The sequence below is a fragment of the Gorilla gorilla genome, chromosome 11, assembly GCF_029281585.2.
Source record: "Gorilla gorilla gorilla isolate KB3781 chromosome 11, NHGRI_mGorGor1-v2.1_pri, whole genome shotgun sequence".
Taxonomy (NCBI): domain Eukaryota; kingdom Metazoa; phylum Chordata; class Mammalia; order Primates; family Hominidae; genus Gorilla; species Gorilla gorilla.
The window spans coordinates 66,192,768-66,216,390 of NC_073235.2; the positions used below are offsets into that span (position 1 = coordinate 66,192,768).

Sequence of the window (23,623 nt, forward strand, 5' to 3'; positions counted from 1 at the left end):
AACCAAAAGGCATTTGTAATCCCCCTTCACATCAGTTTTAACTTTGATTCTAGTTTAAATGATGTACCATTTTCTTCTCCTCCTTGCCAAGATATTTGAAAGATTATCCCAAAAATCAATTGGTTAAAGCCCCTCTCTATGCTACAGTGAGCCGGAGAATTTCCAGCATCTGATGAGGACCAGTGGACCACCTGATACTTTTTCAGCAGGGTGATAAAATTAAAGGATGGTTTTGATTTGCTTGAAGGATTACTTCCCTTCCTTAATTGTTTAAAGTGCACAGTATTAACACAAAGAGGGGGGAAAAAAGAAAATTAAGAAGGTGACTGTAGAGCCTTAGCTAATTGCAAGCTGATTAGATTGTGCCATGCAAGAGCTCTCCCTCCGTTACATACCATCACAAGCTCTGGTCTTTTCCACCCTGCTGCTGCAGCAAACAAGCTGATTTGCTAACAAAGTGGTCAGCTCGGGCACTTGCACAGCGGCTCACGGGGTCCACAGACGGCTGCTCTCCATGCAGAGAATCTCAAGCTCCATTTTCCAATCTGATTACACGGCTCCTTGTTCCAGGAGCCTTAAACCTTCATGGCAGTTTACCAACATTTTCATCACTTTTTTCTTTTACAAAGCAAAAGAACTGATAAGCTCTCAGGTACCCAGGATTTCATAGTCAATGGCTGGCCAGCAGCCAGCATTCCCTCACCACATAACTGTTTCGGGCCACACTGCATAAAGCAGACAGGATTTACCAGACTGCACAGAACTATTAGAATTTTGCCGTGTGTACAAGTAAGCAGCATGTTTCTGTCCTTACAGATGTTGACTATTGTGTCTAATCACATCTAGGAAGCACAGAAACCTAGTAAGTGTCCTGCCTCACCTCCCCCCAAAAAAGAGGCAACGCAAAGCAAACCAATGAACATATGTCCATGAATTCCACTATTACCCTAACTAACCTGTTCAGGAATTCTGCCTCGTAAATGCAAAGTACTAATTACTGTTTTTAAAACTCCTGGTCTGATTACCTAGACCAATTACCTGGATTACCAAGAAACTGATCCTAGCGACTTTCCATTAAAATCTAAAATATTGTGAGCCACTAAAAATAACTGATTAGCTCTTCCAACTTTGGCAATCCTCTAGAACTTACAAAAAGCAAACCAAAAGATGTAGAAGTGAAGCTCAAAATTTATCTCACCTAAAGCAGCTTCTTGAAAATTAATCTTATACCCATTAATTCCCAGAAATCATGTCAGGCAGTTAGCATGAGTTTCAACCTAATACATTCACATTCAAAAGTTTAAAACAATGACCACTATAGCATTCCAAATTAAACATTTATGCATACACTCTTTCTCCTAAGTAATATTTTTCAAATTCATTTTTATCTATAGCCGATGGGCCTAAAATGTGAATTTAACACTCACATAATGTGAATGTCCATTCATTGTGTGCTTCCTTTCCACCAAACAACAATAAACAAACAAAAAATAACACACCCTCCTTCAGCCATGACCAGTAACTTTCTAATAAAGATAAAGAAAAGGAAAATAGCTTATAAAGTCTGTGGCTATGCCTGGTTCATTTGTGCATCATGTTGATCTACCATAAAGGATTTGGGGAGGGGAGAGGAGAAGGAGAGGAGTCTGCAGTTATGGGAAAAATGTACAACTCGGCTCACACAATGCCTCAGTACTCGAGCTCACCAGTGCGCTGACCCTCTGTATCTTGGAGTCATTAGCTAGAGTCCCAGCCCTGCCTCCAGGAGGGGGGATTTGAACTCACACACCAATGTGGGGAGATTCGGGATTTTGAGCATGCCAGCCAGAAGGGTCATTCCTCCTTGCTGATGAGGAGGACACCTGTCCCCTGGGGAAGGAAAAACTAGATGAGTGACTGTCGCAAGATTCAGGCAATGGACATGCTGCTGACTCAGGAATGGACTCTGACAGCCACCCTGCTTCACTCCAGCCGCTCTGAGTGGGAACGGTTTCAGGGCAGCAGCACTGACAGGTACATGCAAAAGTTAGGGGAGAATGAATGGAAGACAGAGGAAAGAGGGAATGAATGAGCAAATGAAACAGCAACTCCTTTTCCAGACATACACATACAAGAAATAAACATTTTCCTTTTTTACAAGTTGACACTGCCCAACAAATAAAAGATATGGTTGTGGATATGCATTAGAACACCCACAGCATTTCTGAAAGGACTTTAAAAGAGGACACTCATTTTAAAAACTGATAGGCTAAGGCTGGGTATGAATCTATATCCACAACACTGCAAAAACCTATAAACTCAGAGAAAGTATACACATACGCCCATATATGTATTTGCATGTGGGTGGTATTCTGCATAAATGACTGTCAACTTAAAATGCCATTCTCTAATTTATATGCAAATTCTACCTCTGGTAAAATAAAAACATATTTTAAGCAGCTTATAGTGCCAACACATTATTCCCATGAATGATTCCTAGTAAACTATTTATGCCAACTGTGGGGTTTTTTTATGATTTATTGGTTGGTGAACGAAACCACTTAAACTATAGTTGTCTGTATGAATCAGTAATTTTCATGTTTCTAATTAAAATGTAAACAGCGTAATGAAGACATCAAGTTTTTAGGCAAATGTCTCTTCCAGTGCCACTTGGGGTATGGTAATTACTGGAGCAGATCTATGGATGCTCCTGAATCTTCCACAAGTCCAGATTAAAAGCATTACTGCTAAACCTGGCTTTTTACACAAGGGAATTGTGTACTTTAACCCATTCCCAGTTTGCTTACATATGCACATTGGCACTACCTTTAAAAACTGGTCATTAAAAAAAATCAAAATGGAAAATAACAAAGGATGTAATTTATATTTAAAATCTTGATTATAAAACATTTACTAGCAATCAAAACACTGGAAATAGATCCACTCTAATTGGATTCCCTACCATTAGCTTTTAGGAAAAAAAGAAAAGAAAAACAGCAACCAAATTATGTCTACCTTAAATTTATAGAGCCAGGATCTGGGTTGAAGGGTGGGTGGATAAACTGGTTCCAGATTCAAAGATAATGTTCATTTCTAAGATTTCTTTTGTTTAAATAACAGTTTAAAGTAAAATAAGTGTATAATTTAAACATAGTAAAATATAAAAAGTAATCATATATAATCCATGGAATAAAATCTTGTCATTTTCCCCTATCATATTCAAAAATTAAAAGTGCCTTTGATATAAAACTATAATCTGTTTTCATTTTTATTTCAGCATTTATTTCTCTCTGGAATTCGTCAAAATTTATCCTAAAGCAAGTGACCTCTTACACATGCTGAAGAAATACAGCACCTCTTCTGCTTACAACTGTTAATTGAACTTCCCTCTGAAGCCTGTTTTTCCAAGTTATCCAGTACATTGCTTTACATATTTACTACCCAGCACTTGAATATATTTTTTATTACAATTTTGCACCACTTGCCTTCTCCAAACACCCCTTAGAACTATTTAATAATGTAGCTACCCTTGGAGTGAGTAGTTAACAGCTGAAGTCTGCAGTGATATGAAAAGTCTAAAATGCATGATAAAAGGAGGATTCTCCTACCCTTATTCCTACCTCCGCCCCTGGACTCAAAGTCCAAAGACTGACTGATATGGCCAATTTTCATATTATTTTTACATGAATGCTAGGCATGTTGCTAAGGTTGACTACGGAATTGAGAATGGGTAAGAAATGTGAATGTGTGTGGGGGTGAGTGGGGCAGAGAGAGCAATTTTTGCACTGTTATGTTTTATTACCAAAGTAATGCAAACAAATAAATGTATATCCACCATCCTAGGGTCAGGGGAAGCATTTAACCTAAAAGCGTTTTCTACTACTCTTCCACTTGAAAACATATAAGCTTTTTCTTTTTCTGATGTGGGCATAGAGACATAGTATTTTGGGGTGATTGATGGGTGGGACATTTGAGAGAGGTGTATTTTGGTAATGTTTTTTAAAAAAATTTAACACCTCTGAGGGCTTTCAGAGGGAAAAAAAGCTGATTAAACAAGACCAAGTGTTTTTGTCGGCTTAAGGGTGATATCATAGTTGTGTTCAATATCAGAAGTGTTGCAAGTACAGGCATCATTTCTATTCGCTTTGTGCCAGAAAGGTAAACACTGGATTGCATTGTGGATTAAAACAATAAGAAATCCCTTTCCTCTCAGGCTTTCAAGGCTGTGTTAATCGGGTGTAATTTTTAATGAACACTGGCTGCTTGGTACTCATTCAAGACATTTCATTAGAAGGTTATTCATTTAAAAATCAACGTTTCAACCATATCAAACTGTAACCTTTCTTGAAATGTAAATGAATGGTTTAAATGAGAAGATTAATAAAAAAGGGATGTTCCAATTCCAAGCATGGCATGCTATGTATTTTTAAATTTGTCTATGCCAGATGCTGTCAGTCAGAACAAAAAAATGTCCAAGCAGACAATCTGTGCGTCTGAATGTTGATCATGTTGGAAAGTACAGGGGGGAGGGGGGAGAGTGTGTCAAGGATTCACGGTCCTTCATCTTTGCAGTAGAGCAAACACGTCTCTCAGTATAGCGACAGACAGCTGCTTCCACTTTCTAATGTGCCCTAACTTAGATCACTGAAAGAATTGTCAGCACTCAGAGAAACACACAAAGATAACACAGCCAGCTGCCATGGAGGGGAAAAACAGCACAGCTCAGAAGAAATGGGATTTGTTCCATTTGCATGATGCTGCCTCCCCTGGGCCCCTTTCTTTCAAATCCAAAGCACAAAAGACAACACTTAACATATTTGCTTAAAGATGACAACCTCATGTTGATTTCATTTGGATGTAACAGTGTCAGGATTACAGATATAAGAATATATTATATCTGTAACAGAGACTGACAAATGTACCCATCAGTGGAACTGTCTGATTCATCTGCTTATACAGCCATTTTACCATCCCAAGGGTGCCATCTAAGTAGTAACTTTAGAAGACTGAAGGTCTAATTTTATTACACCACATTTCAACCTACTAAACAATATTATTTCTAAAATAGATCATTTTTATTGGAAGTCTCCCTGATGAAAAATCCAGTAGACACCAGAGAATTTATGAACTGTATGGGTCCTTTGAACTCAATATACTACCCATTTTAAACAACTTTTCTTGCTGTATGGCAAAATCCCCATATCAAATAAGTGAAAGTTAGAAAGCAAGAGAGAGATTGTATGTTTCGAGTGCCTAAGTATATTGATATAATAAACAGATTATATATATAAGACAGAGAGAGCGAGAGAGAGAGAGAGACAGATTACAGATTTTATGGATAACTATAAAATCAGGCCTTACCTGGTCCATTTGAATAAATTCTTTGTAACTGCTTACTTCTGTCTATTTCATTATAGGTCTACCCTCAATACAACATCCATACTTCAACAGCAGCTATATGAATAATCATTGCCTGTCAATATCTTTTGTACATATACTCAATCTAATTTCCTGTTAAGGTGTTTTTTAGGCAGAAGATACGACAAGAGAATAATCTAAAGATGCATTGGCTAGCCACTAGTCATTGTAATATGTACAATGAAGAAAACCACGATTCCGATCTGAAGCCTACATACTTTTACAAATCTTTATTCTGTCTGACTTTATGATTTTAAGTTTATTTCTTAAGTGAATAAAAAGATTTAGGATGATGTGATTGAATTGATTTATTTACATCTACATTACTTTGATTTACGTGACCGGAATTATGGCGGTAAGAAGGGAGACACAAGGAGAAGGCAGAGAGGAAGCAATCACTTTCTTCACATAAGCAATACATACACAGACATAGGCACACAGACACAAACACACAAGTAAATGTCTGGGCACACTCAGCCCCACAGCCCAACCAACTGACTTCCCATAACAAAATGTTGGCTCCCTGTGTGCCTGCGTTGTCCAAAGGAACGCTCTAGTGCTTGTTGCTATTTACTGGCAACAGTATAATGCACTCATTTGGTCTTGTTTTCTAAAATAGAGTTAACTGCTATATGTAAAATTTCTGCACAGCAGATGGTTACCAATCATTATTTTCCATTTGTTTAGTTTCTAGTAAGAAGAAGAAAACCTGTGGGGTAGTGATGCAAAGAAAAACTAGCAGCCTGCATGATAACCCAACCAGTGCCAGAATATGCATTTTTTAAAGAAAAACGAAGAATCACTTTGATCACGTAGCATATCAAGACTAAAATTTTGAGGGATGGGGGAAGTTATTCATCCCATTCTCATCCATAAAGCAAAATGCCATTTGAACAATTTATTTTTTAGTATAAAATCCTCTAAAATTTAGCCTCTATATGTTATTAAGTGATCAAAGTTTCTAGAAGCAACTTATTGTCACCATTAATGTTTGTCATCACCCAAGCTGAAATCATTTTTTTAAAACCTCTAAGTAGCCCAGTTGTCCAACAGAAAATGGGAAATAGGAGCCATTTGTGGACAAGTGCACATGCACAGAAAATTAAGCTGTAAATATCTGGACCGGGTTATTACTAGAATCTGGAAACATCTGGGGCTACAGAATAAGCCAAGCCCCGTTTCCACAATGTCCAGGTAATTGCTTAAATGATTTATACCTTACTGTTTCTATTAAAAATGTCTTTAAAGAGAAACATTTGTAGGCTTGGTTCTGCAATAAAAATTGGTATCTGATTTCACTTGTACAAAATCTTGTGAAAGATGCTACATTTCTTCAAGGACATATGCATGACTAAACTAAACCCTGGACAAAGACAAGGCTAAAAGAAGGCATGGCCGACCACTGAATGAAAACAATTGTATCATGATAGCAAATTTTAAATGGTTTATTTGTGATTAGTTTCTATTCTAATCAAAAGAGTCCATTAGAAAACATTCTTTTCATGCATTTGGGACAAATATATTCAAGCCATTTTAGGGTAAACTTGTACCTCATCCATTTTCAATTTTAGTTTTAATTAATTTCTCATAAATCTTATTTACTGACACTTCAACTGAATATCAAACCAAACTTAACCCCTAAGGGACAAATAAGTGCCACCTCCAAGACAGACTTGCACCATTTAGTTAAGAATCTGGAAAGATATTTAAATAGGTTCACTTAGATGGTGTCTGTACGGAGCTACTAACTGGTCCATTCAGAATGAAAGAGCTTTCAACACTGTCATTTGTTGCAAAGACAGGTTGCTCTACTAAATAAACACACACACACGTGTGTGCACGCATGCACCTATGTAGTTGTATTGGCCTGAAATAATTTTATCTTTTAATTCAGATCATAGGCCAAAAGGACAAATATAGTTTCATATTTTTCAAGAATTGCTGTGTCTAGATCTAGCCAAAAATTCTATTACTGACAGCTGTCAACTATGCATATAGGGTCAAAATAAATAAATAAATAAATAAAAAGGAAGGAAAGGAAGGAGGAAGCAGTAAAAGAAGGCAGACAACAAAATGAACCATTAACCACTGACTTTTAACCATGGTTCATACTTTGTGGCCACCAACTTACATGATTACCCTTTTGAGAAGGATCACCCAATTTTCTTCTACCAGAAGGGTAAAGGAAAATGGGTGCATTTTACATGTAAATAATTCTCATGAATATTTTTATTAATTTAAAACCCCACAGCTTCCTGATTATAAACCAAGTAGAATTTTAAGCCTCTTTTAAATATTCCCTGGATTTAAGTTGGTTGTTGGCAAGCTACCACTATAAGGTTTTACAATTTGTGGCCTTTACTCTCAATCTGATGGCTTTTAATTTATATTTTAACAATTTTAACTCACTTGAAGCACATTGAATGGTTTCTAGAAAACCAGAAGTGTCTATTTAACAAAGGAACTAAACACACGGGTCTTCACTGTTGAAGTCACACTGCAAAAATGCTTTTGCTACTTTTAACATATTGTTTCACAATCTTTATTATTCTACCTTCAATGTACTGTCCTTTACTATTAGAGCTCTTTGCTGAAGATGCAGTGTTTTTATACAATTAACTAAGCAACATTTGTCCATTACAGCTCACTAAATGGCACATCTTTGTAACGATTCAGGTTCAACAATCAGCACTACAGATACTTTCTTCTGCGTAGAGTGTATGACATCAACCTAGATTTCAATATGAAGTGGTAAGATAGCATCTAGAACTTTTCAGCTCTCAAGAGCCCAAATTGGAAGAAAACGAGTGAGCTTTCAGTAAAGGTTATAGGTTTTCTTAGTAAAATTGTGTTTTTAAAAGAATGACAATAGAGTCTTTGTTTTTTTCTGGGTTGTTTGACGAAGCAATGTGAGCAAATGCTTTTCTCTGGTACATCTTTAGGTTTAAAAACACAAATATGAAATATAAATCTTGTCAAATACTGTTGCCTAACTCATTATAATTTAACATTTGATCAAATTGAATTTGCCTTAGAAATACTGTAATGCTATTTATTGTAACATTCACGGCAGATTTGAGAAAGTAGCTGACCCTTCCACGAGCACACAAACCCAAGTGGTAAAGCTATTGAACACCTAAAAGAGCTATTGGGTGAAATCCCAGCTAAATTGTTTACTGCCCAGTATTCAGTACAAAATAAATTAATAGACACTATTTAGTTAGATAAAGGTCCCAATTAAAATGTTAACCAAAGACATTCACGAATTAAGTTATCGTATCAACTGTAGATCAACTAGTTTGCATCTCACATTTTACCACCCCAGTATCATCATGTTTCCAAGGAAATCTGTCTTGAGTACTGATAGTGCACATATTTGCAAACTGCCTATTTATCAGAGAAAGGACAAAATAGAAAGAAATGCCTTACGAGGTACTTATTTCCCACGTTCAACCAAAGGCAGAATGACCAACTGTCAATCAACTCTATATTGGTAAGAAGTCAATCTGGAAGTCTCAGAGTCTAATATTTTATGATTCTGTACCCTAAAATTTTTCTGTCTGCAAACACATGAGAAAAAAATATTTCATAGAGAATAGTGATTTAAAGCTATTTGTTACACCTATAATCAAAGTAGTCTATAGATTTATGTTTTATAAGATTTTAAAGATAGCATAATGTTTCTTATAAAACCCATCAATACTTTAAACTATAAAAGAGTTTAAAGGCTCTCCTATCTAGAGATACAAAAATAGAATTAATGACTGTAAGCTCCTTTTTAAGTATATAATTATAAAACTATTTTTCAGGATTATAAAGTCTTTCTTTGGTAATAACATTATATAAAGAATATAGAAATTTCAATTTTTTAATGAAATATACAATTTTCATAGATCCATTCTTTAAATATTTAAAAATCATCTTTTAATTTTTTAAAATAAGATTAATAAAATATTAACTGGCCAGTCATGGTGGCTCATGCCTGTAATCCCAGCACACTGAGAGGCAGAGGCGGGCGGATCATGAGGTCAGGAGATCGAGACCATCCTGGCTAACACGGTGAAACCCTGTCTCTCCTAAAAAATACAAAAAAATTAGCCGGGCGTGGTGGTGGTAGACGCCTGTAGTCCCAGCTGCTGGGGAGGCTGAGGCAGGAAAATGGCGTGAACCCGGGAGGTGGAGCTTGCAGTGAGCCGAGATCGCGCCACTGCACTCCAGTCTGGGTGACAGAGCAAGACTCCGTCTCAAAAATAATAAGAATAATAAAATAATAAAATAAAATAAAATATTAACCAAGTGATAGTTTCCTATGCTTTTATCAATTCAATTCACCAAACATTTATTGAATTCCTATTATAGGTCTTATGCTATACACACATGTTGAGGAGATTAAAAATAAAAATGAATTAGATGTGTGTGCTCTCAAGCAATTTACAGCTTCATAATAGAGAAACACAAATGCCTAGCAATCTATAGTAGGAGAAAGATGATGGTAAGTGATCTAAAGGAGACATTTCAAATGTTCTAAGGGACAATTAAGTAGACGTCGAAATCAATCCTAATTAGGGTGCCTCAAAGAAGGCTTCATGGATGATGCAACAACTGACCTGGATACCAAAGTCCTAGTAGGATTTCAACAAGCGAAGAAGAACATGCCAGGAAGCAAAAAGAAGGTGGACAAAGACTAGTTGCTGATAAAGTACAGGAAAAAAGTATAGCTTTCAGTTTGATAAAAGTCCACCTTTCATACTAAATATTTTAAGGATTTGAGGTTTCTAACTCCACTGCTTAAGTTAATCTGATTGCCACTCTATTGAAATCTCTTACAGGAGAAAAGCATTAGCTAACTAATACCCATCAACTCTTAAGATATTAGAATTGCTGACACTTTTTGCATGCAACCAATTAGTAAGCATATTTAATGAATGCTTATCATCTCTTCTGATGGGCTTAACAAAGTAATAAATGGTCCTTGAGCTTTCTACATTGTTTCCAAGATAATTTTTGGAGCTTTCTTAAGAGAAACAAAAATATTTTGCATCTTTTAGACGACTAGCAAGGTCCAAGTTACTTGAGTTCACTAGTCCATGACAAAGCAGTCATGGAGTATACAAAACTGCAAGAAATCTTAGTCGTCATCGGATCACCTCAATCATCTCTTCTTTTATAAAAAAGTAAACTAAAAACTAAGGCTCAGTGAGCTTGAGTGGCTTACCCAAGGTAACAAAATGATAGACTGTGGACTTCTGCTGACACTGTCCTTCATCATTGTTACTTTCCTGAGATGTTCTTGCAAGACTGACAGAAATGTTTTCAAAAGTCTAGATAGGTTGTTGAACTTCAGCCGGATGATGAGCTATCTGTACATGTCATTAGTATGTTCAGTTCTGAATAGATATCTTCATTTTTCTAACTTCAAACCAGGAAGAATGACATTTTTTTAAAAGGTAAAAATTTTAAGATCTCTTGATATATATAAACGTTTGGTTTACATTAGAATCATCTGAGGAGCTTAAAATCTCATCTAACTGATCTGGTGTAGGGCTTAGGCAAAAGTTTTTTATTATTTATTTATTTATTTTGCTTGTTTGGGGCTTTAGTTTGGTCATGAAGTTATAGCAAGCATTTACTGAGTTGATACAAAATTTAACATCAAATTTTTCTAAAACCAATTCAAAGTATTCAATGATTTCAACTTCCATAATGGCAATAAACACATTAGTTTCCAAAAGAAGCCTTAAAGGACATATACCTCCATCTTCAATGGATTTTCTTCTGTCACTTCATTTGTGGCCTAAAAACTTGAGTATGTTAAGAGAGAAGAAAAGAGTCTGAGAATAATTTGAACCATCTTTAAAGGCATATATATATGTTTTCACACTTTTTAAAATTATGGGGACAAAAACAATATGGAGAATATAATTTGTTAAAATAGTGCTACATGCTATTTACTGATTATTAGTTAATGATTCTTAATAACTGATAAGGTTTTTTTTTACATAATTAATATTAGGGTTTAATTTACAAAATTGCCAATATCATTCTGTGTAACAACCACATGAAAACAGTCTTTAATGTTAGCTTTGCCTCAATGACTTTCTCGAACTTGTGTTTACTTCCCCTATTCCTACATGTTGTCCATGACAACAAATGCTGCTTTACTCTTCCCTAATATAAACCCTAATATTATCCTCTTAATTAATTCAAACTACCTCTCATGATCTAAGTATATATTCCAGTGGCTGAAATGAAATTTGATTTTCCAGATGATCAAGTAATAACCAGCCTTGCAGACAAATATCAAAAATTTTTAAAAAAGAAAGAAAAGAAAAGAAAAAAACAGCTCTTCAAAACGGTACACAGCTAGGTAGGTAGGAAGATGGCTTAGACAGCAAGGTTCTTGGTGAGTATCCCAATAGCAAAATAGCAGAAAACATTTTCCCCTTAGCCCTAAGCAAAGGACACCAACAAGCTGTTAGAAAATAAAGACAATTTTTTAAAAATTATGTATTTAAGTATACATGTGCATTCCAATCATATATCAGCAACACTTCCCATCTTAGTGACTGTGGCATTTTGCTGTAGTAGGGTAAAATTTCAAGGAACTGTCATTACATGGTGGTAAAATTGTAGATTTTTTACCCATGATTATGAGCAAACCTATACTATATGTTGTACTGTCCTTACTAGATATCTTTAAAAATAAATAGTTCAAAATAGTTTACCTATAAGTTCTTTTAACTTTATGCTAAAACAAAATAAAACAAGATAAAAATCAAAAAAGTAAACAAAAAAGGCATTATTGCACTGTATATGCTCATTTAGAGGCTTATTAAAGAACAAAACATAATAAAGAGCTTTCAATTTTTTTTTGTAATACTTTAACTGCCAAAAATTTTATTGATGGAGATTTCACACCCATGTTTTTAAAAAATTACCAAAAGAATTTTGCTTATGTTTAATTTTTTTCACTTTCTAAAGAGATACCAGCTTCAACTGGATTCATTTCTGAATAAAATTCTACTATCTTACCATCCATGAGTAAATTGATATCGATGATTGGTTGATTAGTACTCTTAGAATTATAGGAAACATATTTTTCCAATTAGGTAACACTTATTGTATTCATAGTATGTTTAAAATCTTCCCACAGAAAGAAAAAGCACTGTTCATATAGGCATGTAAAATTCCAAAGCTGGTAATATTTTTTCCTTCCAGTTTGTCAGACAAGGATGCAGGCCATTCAGGGTCCCAATGTCTACATTTGGGTCCTATCAGTATTTCCCTCCCAAAAACGTTGCTTAGTCTTCTGAATAATGCAAATGAAAATCTCTCTTTAAAAGAGAACTTTGTACTGACTCTACTGGCATAGGATACCACGATAAGGGCAGGGGGGATAAGACCCACATCTTTTGTAAGTTGGGCCTAAAATTGACTCCAGATTTGCGAGTCATGAACAGAAAGTCAGTTTTAATATAGATGTACTTTAGAAAGTAAAAATGGCGATTATTCTTAACAAGTTACATATTGGGAATTATTCTTCAAAAATGACTCATAAAATATCTTTTTAAGTACTTAAAGTCATGAATATGTTCTACTCTTTTACCTCTGCTTGAATGTAATTTTTCATTTTCCAGGAAAGGATACATTTTCTAACTAACCCCGTTAACCTAATTACTCATAAAGGAATACCAAAAGTGTCCCTGACATCAATACCTTCACAAAGAAATATATCTATGCACATGCACAAGAACATATTCCATTTAGATAATCAAAACTGTAATTTTTATTTAAAAGATTCCCTTAGATCCACGTAATTCCTAGCAGTAAAATTTATCAAAAGCACTTAGTTTGCAAACAATGAGACTGCCATTATCTATAGCCTTATTTCTTCATCCATATACTTTAATTGAAAAGTACAAACTATTAAGCATAAAAGAATAATAGTACTGTTTATTTCATAGTATTTGATCTGAAAATGGGGATTGTAATGAAATGCCTTCAATCTTAAGGGAACCTTTTTTATCCTACTCAGAATAATTATCTTGTAAGATTAAAATCAGTGAATCATACCTAATTAAGATTTATAATTTAGCATCATTGAGGTATATTATTTAAAAGAAAGAGTTTACAATCTTCAATTTGAAATTGAAAGGGAAAAGAAATGAACAGATGAAAAATAAAAAAGCTCTTTTTGGCACAACAATATACTATATTGCCACTTATTTACCCAGATTCCTAGTTTAATCATTTTTAAAGCAAAAGATTTAATATGAAAATACAAGATTCCAAGTATAGGAGTAAAGCAGGAAAAGAAGAGTCCCAGCTGAAATTATACTACAGAATTTGGAGATAGAACACAGAACATTAGAAAATGTGAATTGTGGCTAACTACCTACTAAAATATTTCAAGTTTGCAATGGCTTAGTTAAAAAAAAAAAAAAAAAAAAAAAGATTCCTAAACTGTGGGGTAAATTTTTACTTACATGGGACACTGTTATAATAGTTATTTCCAAGCTTTCTTTCATTAAAGTGCCTATCAGTGTGGAGAGCAATGCCTTGTTATTACACAGGGCAAAGATTTTTCTTCTTAGAAAGTCTCATATGTAGCATTTCTCCCGACAAAGTCTAACAAGGCATTCAAAATAAGTTCAATTTTTTTCTTCCTCAAAAATATCTTTAAAGCCCCCCACTTTCACCCCAGTCTTGGATTACATAAAAGAATAGTTACTTTTTCCAAGCTCTTTGATATTTCCCTTCCTGGCAGAGTCATCTGATGTGAGAAATATCTTTTGAAAATAAATGGTGCAACTTCAAGTGCACTCAGATCCATACTTGCTGGACATTCCATCATATCTCAGTTTTGATTTGAAAAAGCCACTTGACTTCAAAATTCAGTTTTAGGTATCACAATATGAAGTTTGATCTCATTGAGAAGTACTTTGGGAAGCAACGATGTAAATGTTTTGTCCACCTATCAGCACAGAACGTTGGTAAAGGAGTCATATGACTCTAATTTTCAGGGAGAGGGAGGTTATTGCAATACAAATTGAGAAGCTAAGTCCAGGATTTGACTATAGCGTACTGCAACATTAGTGTTACCGCATGAAACAGTTACTTTTCCTCTTTAACACAGCTGTCACATGTTTATATAGCTAAAATACCACTTTCTAATGTCCACGTATCAATACTGACACTATTATAACAAGGTTATTTGGGGGTCTGCCCCCCCTTTCTGTCACTCAATGAGCATACTTTCATTTTTTTAATGGTCAGCATTTTGTATCAGATAATGTAGGATTTCTACATAAAAATATTCATTTCTCTTTTGCCTTAACCGAGGAGGGATAGTGGCAGTACTTGGCAACAGAGAACCTCCTCAGCTCTTACTACTACAATTATTCTGGGCCTGGGATAAGTATTGAAGTATGTAACTACATGCAAACCATTAAACACACACACACACACAAAGTTCCTTTTAAGAATATTTGAGCAAAAAGTCACATGATATATAGGAGATATATCAGACACAGGGCAAGATAAGACAAAAGCAAATATTTCAATCCCCAGTTTAGATATAGAAAGAGCAGGAGATACTTAATGGTTCATTTCCCATCAGTTTTCTTACTCAGCTCTCATTAGTATCTTTTTTGGCAGAGGCAGATGGAATCATTGTGGAATAGTCAGTCTCCAATAGGAAACCTAGTGACTTCTACAAAGGTGGCCCCAGATAAAAGTCTGTAGGTGGTGAAGGCAGGGCTGGCTTCACTGCCCCATCATTTGTTCAGGCACACAGGCCCCCACCCCACCACACAACACAGGGCCCTGCATTTTGTTTAATGCTGTGTGTTGCTGTCTTCAAATTAATTTTTGAACAAGATGCCTCACATTTTAATTTTGCGCTGGGTCTCAGAAATTATGTAGCTGGTCCTAGGTGAAGGTAAAAATGTCTCTTAATGGTTAGGATAGTAAGTCAAAAGATAAGCAAAAAGTTTAGAACGACATACAGAAACCCACGGCTTCACATTGCACTACGTTTAAGATTTTATTTGAGATGTTACTATTTCCAAGAATAATATTTCATCATGAACTAATGCATGAAAGCAGAGTTTACCCATTCTCAGATGAGTTTACTCTCATAAATAGATGGCATTTAATTATCAGTTGTTTAAAAAGCATCCAGTTGACATAAGGCAAACAGTTGAATTGGGAAAAACAAAATATATATATACACACACACATATATATTTCATATATCTATATACACATATGAAATATATATGAAATATATATATATAGCTAAAGGGAGTTAAATGCAGTTTCTGTTCTCATGCCAGGAATATATCTACAAGCAAAATGGAATAAGTATGTAAAATACCAGCAGAAATTAAAACATAGCAAAGAAAGAGAGTAAAGGTATTTTCAACATAATGAAATGGGGTAAAAGAAAACATCTTATAGGTATTTTACATTTCATATTCTGTAGTATAAAACACTTTACTGTATATTATATATCCTTAATAACTGTTTGGTTAAAAGCTCCTCATCCTATGAAAATGAGAACAGAAACCTAGTAAGAAGCAAATTTTCCAAAATTATAAAACATACTTTCTAAAAAACATTTCCCAACACAAAAATACCAATACTTAAGCTGAGCTATAGGGTAAAAAATGTTTAACCTTGGGCCTTCATATAATAAATCATGCATTCTACTTTCAAGATGTATCAGTTTCAAAAATGATTGGAAGCAGTGATACTATAAATGCTTTGTGAAAGTCATGAGAGCTAAAATATGAGCAAACATATCCATTTATACATATATTTAACATAAATACATCTAAATTGAAATTCTCCTTTGGATTTACTGCTTCTGATACACCCTGAAACAACAGCCCACCATATGCAATGTTAAGCAAAGTGTCAATATTCAAATAACAAGACAACAAGCAGATTTGTTGCATAAAATATGTAAATATTATTAACAGAAAGTGCCATATGATATCTCATGTTTTGATGGTTTCTGATCACCTATCTTTTCCGCCTCCTCAGTCTCTTAGCTAAGACTACTGTTGTCAACAGGTACTTACGGATGTGCTGTATTGAGGCAGCGCTTCTGAGCAGGCACCTGTGGTGCTGCCCTAAGGAAACTTAGCATACCCCTTGCTTTTGATTTGCTTCGAACTTCAACGTACCATTTATTTTGAGTATATTCTTTCATACTCCTTATTCCTGCTATTTTACTTTTTAAAATAAACATTTCTGAAAGAAAATTGCCATTTAAATGATAACATCAAAAATATCAAAAAGATCAGTAATCAGCAATCATACCAAAGCAGCTATGCTTAAAATTTCTGCCATAAGTTAAATGAAAAAGTTAATGCTAAAAATTCAAGTTTAGGAAAAAAAGGAGAAAATGACAAAATCCAACCATGGAAAGCACTTGCTAAACTGGCCATTTATTTGCAGTGTGTCAAAAAAATTCTTTCATTTTCAATAAACAAAAATATAGGTACAATCTCTCTCTCTTGCTCCGTGTGTGTGTGTGTGTGTGTGTGAATTGAAAGGCAGAATTTTGGGACTTGTAAGCTTCTAAGTGGTACCCCCAAATAATTTCTAAGTTCAATCGATTTCAATAAAACACTAGCTCTTGTATATCTCAAAAGAAAGACACATATGTTTATTTTTTATTGAGAGTTAAAATTTATAGCTTTTTCTGAACCATTTGTTTATTCTAGTTTATCAATGACTCAAGAAAAACAGCAGATATGCTGATTAATCAAGTTCTATCGATCAGTAGCGTATGTCAATATTTCACACAAACATCTGCAGAATAGTTTCTTCCAATCAAAAATTTATAAATCAATTTTAATTCCTGGTAATTAAATTTATTTGCTCTTCAACAATGAACACAGTACTTTATAAAGAGTAGTACATGAAATCTGCACTCAAGAATATATTGATCAAAGGTAAAACAGCACCTTTCTATTTCTATTAAACCAAGGTTCTAAGAACTAGAAAGTTCAAACCATAAAAGCCTGCCATTGTTTCAAATACATCTAGTAATTCTCTTGATTTTGGGCCACTAAAAGTGATTACTTAATTAGGCAATCATTCAAAGCATCCAAACACTCACACAGACAAAAACAGGGAAGTATTAGCATGGCTGTCTTCACCTTGACATGAACATTCTGAAAAACAGTGCAGACTCTCAAACTTTGTGGATCTGTCCCTATGCATGTCCTGAGTAAGATACTAAATTCTAAAAGGTGACAACCAGAAGCTCGGGAAAAAATAATTAACCTATAATGAAATTACCCATTTATCTTTTCAGGTGGTTTATATCTTAAACTATCTTAGAAATGCCAAGTAATAATACAGATGGTCTTTATAGATTCTTGGAAATACTACCTATTTTCTTCTCTCTGGTTACACTCTTATATTATCATCTAAAAGTAATTAATGAAATTTCTGCACTCTTGTATATCTATCAGAAGTAACTACCTACAAAAAGGTTTTCAAAGTTCCTGCCTAACATGAATAAAAACAAAAACAAAAAATATTTTCTATTTATGGGAAGGAAAAAAATATCAGCCCTGGAAACTCAGCTACAGGAGTCTTAAATATAACTAAAGAATAAAACCCCCTATTTTCACTCAGAAGATATCAGATACTGTTTTAAGAATCTTACTGATGAAATATAGCCTGGAGAAAGAAAAATACTCTATTTTCAGAAAAAAAAAGATGTTTCTTGAAATAATTCCAAAGAGACCCTATAAACTGTGTTTTTAGGAGAAGAGAAAAGCAAATCAACTCACACATACAGCTTCCAAACAGAAGTCTTACCCTCTTCCAGGAAAACAACAATGAGACTTTATTACCCTGCTATGATTCTTTCATTTCAGACATGATTAATTAGCAAGTATTACACTTCTCAAAACTCCCACCCTACTCTTCCCTGCTTATTTGATGATAGACCCACATGAAATAACAAGTTGCCTCCAGCAGTGTAAGACAAGTATCCAAAAACTCTATTTTAAAGAAGAAACACTTCTTTCCTATCTTTGCCTCCCAAAATGAAGCAGGCTGCTTCTAACTGCTTTCACAATTTTGTTTCAACTTGGTCATTTTCCTAACAATACCTTTTCAATTTTAAATAATGCATACAACATATTCATTATTCAAGAACACATAGCATGTTTAATCTGATACCTCTATTTTTAAGCTGAAATTCCAAAGGACTTATGTGTCCATGCAGTTTATATTGATAACCATAAACATGCACAATTAATAAACAATAGAGACGATGTGTACAAGCATGTTTTGGGACACGGTTTTTGTAGAAATAATGTTTTTTTTCCAAATAAAAGCTAATTTGTCACAAATACAATGAAGATAAGAAGCAAGCATGAAGGAGTAAAAGACAGGAAGAACAGAAGAGGATAACTAAAATTTGAATGAAAAACTCTTGACTCTGTACATATTCTTCCAAAATACTCTTTCAAAATAATTTTCCTTTTGAACAATCTGTGTTCAAAACGTCCATTCCATGTGCGCCAAGAAGCCAGCCATCACTAAATGTATTATAAATGTATATTCTAACAATCATCAATTTATAAAGTCTGGGATTTCCCCTTCAACCTTTCAACTGTTATGTCCAGAAAACTTCACACATAGTGAAATCCTAATAAATAGATCTTGTTGGTTCCAGGAAACATTTTTAAAAATCTATACTGGTCAAAATATCCTTGCTTTTTTTCTGTTGTATTAAATTTAGGATCAAAAACATCAAAGCAGCTTCCACCTCGGACCTAACTTTTAGAGGATCAATGTGACAAGGCAGTCCCTGATAGATGTTTCTCTTGATAAACGACTTGTTCAAAAGAGACATTGTAGCTTTCATTTCCTGACCACAACACACTTTTAATTTGCAACAGCAGAGCTGCCAGAGTGTGAGCACTTGCCCACTTTCTAGTCTTTTAGGTTTGTAGCTCTGGTTCCTTTAGGCCGCACATTTGAGACAAACAAAATCTAAAAATAATCAGAGTAAAGAATTAGAAAACAAGAGCCACTAACGCCACTTTATACATATACACAAGTGTCTACTTTATATATATGTATGTAAACTTTCGCCCCTAGAATTCTAATATATGATAACAAGGCTCCTAAGTTAACATCATTTGCACATCAGACATTTAAACATAGGGAAATGAATTATGTGACTATTATTTAATAGTAAGCAGAGACTTAAGAGGGGGGCAATTTACACACTCAAATCTGCTGTTAAATGTCATGAATTATATAATTGCCTATGCCAGTATGTTTTTCATGAATTATTGCAATGATTATTATTAGTACTACCTAGAAATCACATTTAAGTATCAATACGGCGAACAGTCAAACCATCCAATTTCTGCTCTCAGCACATTGTCCGAGCTCCGATTTAAAATTTATAAATGTAATATCCTCCTCATCACAGGCAGCAGCCCAATCTGCTCTGAATATATATTACAGCTTTAACATCACAGAGGGAAATCGCCCATCTGGCAATCCCATTCGCTCCAACAGCTCCGGGGGAAAAAAAGCTGTGCTCTCTCCTCCTTAAAACATTTCTCAGGGCAAATTATGTGCATCTAAAATAAACAGTCTTCTTATTGATCGCTTCAAAGTCAACAAGTTCCAAATGCAAAATTCAATCAAATCCTTCCTATCGTGTAAGTGTGGTGTGTATTTAGCTCAATAGTCACCAGAGTCCAACCAGAAGTGTATGTCGCGCAACGGGTCTTGTAGTTCCTCTCTTCGTATTCACATTTGTGTTAGGAGAGAGCAGTGACCACGGCCACACTACAGACCCCTGGCAGCTTTGCCCCACTGTTGTTTCTTTTTTCATATTCTCTCTTTCCTTCTTTCTCTCTTTTCAGGAGGAATTAACGGTCATGGGGTAAATATAGCAACAACCAAAAAAAAAAAAAAACAGTCTAAAGTGGACATATCCTTTGGTTATGCAAAATACTTTAACATCTTTTTGTTGTTGTTGTTCCCTCTCAGTCTTAATTGAATATTACAAAGTGTACACAGGGCACTGCCACAAGAGCTATTGAAAATCCCCTCTCACTCCATTTAACTGACTTTTTTTTTTTTTTTTTTGTAAAGAAAGAGGAAAGAGCGATTTCAAACGAAGTCAATTTCAGTGCCTGATTATTTAATTCTGTCACAAGTTAAAAGTAAAAAGCGCTGACAGGCAGACAAGTGAATGGAAAGGGGGCAAAAAAAACCTATCCCTGCTCTTTAAAAGACAACAAGGACTTTGGACAATCAAAATATAATTTTTATTTTCATGTAAAAGACACCTCTTCACTTACCCGCCCCCCCAAAAAGAAACCACACTCAAAAGAACTGATTACTCCACAAAGTGCAAACATCAAGAGCAGATAGTCAAACTGCATTAATAGATTGAGAAAAAGAAAATTTTCATCCAGTCCTGTTCCTGTGTGTGTACATATATATAGATACACTTTCATTAGTTAGTAATCTTTCCCAACACTCCTGCCCTCTCCTCTTTGCCCAGCCTCCCTCCTTCAAAAAAAAAAAAAAAAAAAACCCACACTGAGTTTAACTAATTTACATACTATTTGACTTCAGCAGTTATATATATATATATATATATAGTGCATTACTAGTAACGTGCAACTTCTGGATGACAGCTAAAACCGATAAAAGTGGATTCAAGTAATATATTAATCAAAACTGCAATATACAAACAAGTGATAGCAAAAGAAAAAAAAGCATGGTGACATTAAACATATATTTTTTTAAAAAAGGAATTCTATATCATGAGCAACTGCTTGCCAGGCAGTCTTCAATGGTTTTATCATGCTATTTCATTTGTCTTTCCTATTTAGATGCAAAGGAAGTAAATTCCAAAACTGACATACCATAAACACTGGTGCTACTGATCATTTCTTGCTGGCAGCACAAAAAGCTGAATTGGATTTCTCACAAGCAGGAATTCCAAAGGTTGCTTTTCATTAAAGCCACTTTTCCTCTCAGCTATCAAATGTCACTGCCTTGAAACGTGGGCCCTTTCGTCAGGTATTCATTTAACCTACATGCATATAATTAAGGGGGAAAGCAACATCAACAAAAAGGGGATCTCAGATCACAGGAGAAGAAAGAAAGGAAAAAAAGCACATGACCAGGAATGCAAGTCCATGTCAATTTCACTCACTCCCATTGAAACTAACAAGAGCTCCGGGGAGGACGGTAATAGGATCAGTGGATTGTATATACCATTAAATTATACATCTTTCTCTCCCGTTCCTTGCCAACAATACGCCCACCACGCTGTACCCCCTCCTAGATGATGTGCTCACATTTTTCTGCAACCGATCTTCTGACATTTTCTCGTTCCCCCAGCCACGAGATTGTAATTTAACCTCAACTTTTTGTGTGTGTGCAAGATTCTTATTTACACTTCTTATTTACTTAGAAGTTAGTTCCCGAAGAAAGTCTAGCCCCACCCTATGGCTCCGCTTTCTTATTTTTTTATTTTTGAAGTAAAAAGATAGTAATAAGTAGCCCAATATAGCGAAAAGCGAGATTCTTGCAATCGCGAACTCTTAATCCCACACTATTGTTACAATGATTAAGCAGCAAAAATATGCATTATAATGTTTCAGGGCTACTTTGAACAGAGAAATTAGACAGCAGGTTGGCGTACAGAATAGAAACGAGTGGAAATTGAATTTAATGTTTACGGCACAACTCGAAGATCTCTTTTAATTACAGGTCTTGGATGTATTTATATTCTTTAAAAATAAAACAAAAACAAATTTAAACAGATGGTAGAAAACTACGAAGCTCCTCTTACCTGAACGCGCGGAGAGAGAACCCAATAGGTTAGCGTAGCATCGATCCGATGTGTTTGCTGATGAATGGAAGCTAGGGTTAAGTGAAGGTGCCTATGATTTGAAATCATTCCAAGTTTTTGAAGGGAAGACGGACTGCAGCCTCTGCCATGTTGGAATTTCAAACCCAAAACAGCTGCTTGGAAGGAGCCAGCATGCCAGAGGCTGGGCGCAGGCGCAGAGCGCCGCCGAGCCAAATTCAAATCACTTTCACACTAAGAGCCAAAGATCAGTTTTCAAAGGAGAGAGGGAGAAAGAGACGGAGGCTGCCGTGAGGGAGAGAAGACGGGAGGCAGTGGCGAGAGGCGGGCAGTGGAGAGAGACGGGCAGCGGGAGGACCAGGAGGGAGAGGGAGAGGCGCACGGAGCCCGCGGAGCTGGAGGGGGAGAAAGGGAGGCGGGAGGCGAGCGGGCGAGCGAGCTAGAGACGCGCCAGAGATTCATGGGCAGGGAGGGCTCAATGGCCGCGCCGCGCCGGCCGGCCGGCCGCTCGGGTCATGTTACACGGCCGGGGCCGCGGCGGCCGCCCAGCCTCGCCGACGCGCTCACGCGGCCCGGAGGGGGCCCCGAGGTCATGATTACGCGCGCGGGGACTCGCAGCTCTCCCTGCACGCACTCTCTGGTGGCCCAGCCTGGGGAAAGGGGAGCAGAGCCGTAGGGGGAAGGGGGCTTTCTTTCCCACGCGTGACCAGCCGGCCCCTGCGCTCCCCGGCCTGCGTTGGAGGGCCCGGGACAGAGCCGCGCTGCTCCCCGGCCCGCGGGCCCTTCCCTGCCGGTTCCCGGCCCTCTCGACAGCTGCGGCCCGTCCGCCCTTCCTCACCCCCTCTGCACACGGGACGGGATCTGGTCTCGAGAGCCCGGACCTCACCGGCACCCTCCCCGGAGCCCCCAGCACCAGCCTGAAAACGACTTGATCTGCTTAGAAGAGGCAACTTCGAGGAGAAAATTCGCGTTCGCCCAGTTCCCCTCCCCCGCCTCCCTGTGAATAAATAAAATCCTAAGTGTCTAGGTGTGCGGTCCCCTCTCGCGCTCCCTGGCTCCCCTCCCTACCTCCCCCAGGCGGCTCGGGCTGGAGAAAGCAGCGCCTGGGGGGCCCTGGTGTCGGCGGCTGGTGCGCAGGCATAGACGTTAGGCTTCTGCCTTCCCAACCCCCCTCTATGGAGTAATCTGGGGACCCAGGAGTGGGAAGAGGGGCTTTGTGGTGCTGGGAGCCGAGGAAGAATGAAATGTGCAGTTGAGTGTGTTGCTCGCATCCCAGGGAGCAATGCAGTGCTGATTGTCTGTTGCTGAGATAGCCTTTTGTTCGGAACATAAGGTTTAAGA

General features: G+C 36.4%; 1 protein-coding gene across 2 annotated transcripts in view; it reads right to left on the reverse strand.

Annotated features, from left to right (window-relative positions):
- The window catches only part of FIGN (fidgetin, microtubule severing factor), a 136,699-nt gene extending 113,286 nt beyond the window's left edge, over positions 1–23,413 (reverse strand). Inside the window, exons 1-2 of one of the 2 annotated variants that reach the window (XM_004032714.5) lie at positions 22,265–23,412; positions 21,330–21,499 (exon numbers count right to left, since the gene is read on the reverse strand). In XM_004032714.5, coding sequence (XP_004032762.1) covers positions 21,330–21,354 — 25 coding nt within the window. In that variant the 5' untranslated portion in view covers positions 21,355–21,499; positions 22,265–23,412. Of the gene's footprint in view, positions 1–21,329; positions 21,500–22,264 lie in introns of both variants that reach the window. The other variant, XM_019022825.4, reaches the window with a different exon arrangement.
- Between the last annotated feature and the right edge of the window lie 210 nt (positions 23,414–23,623).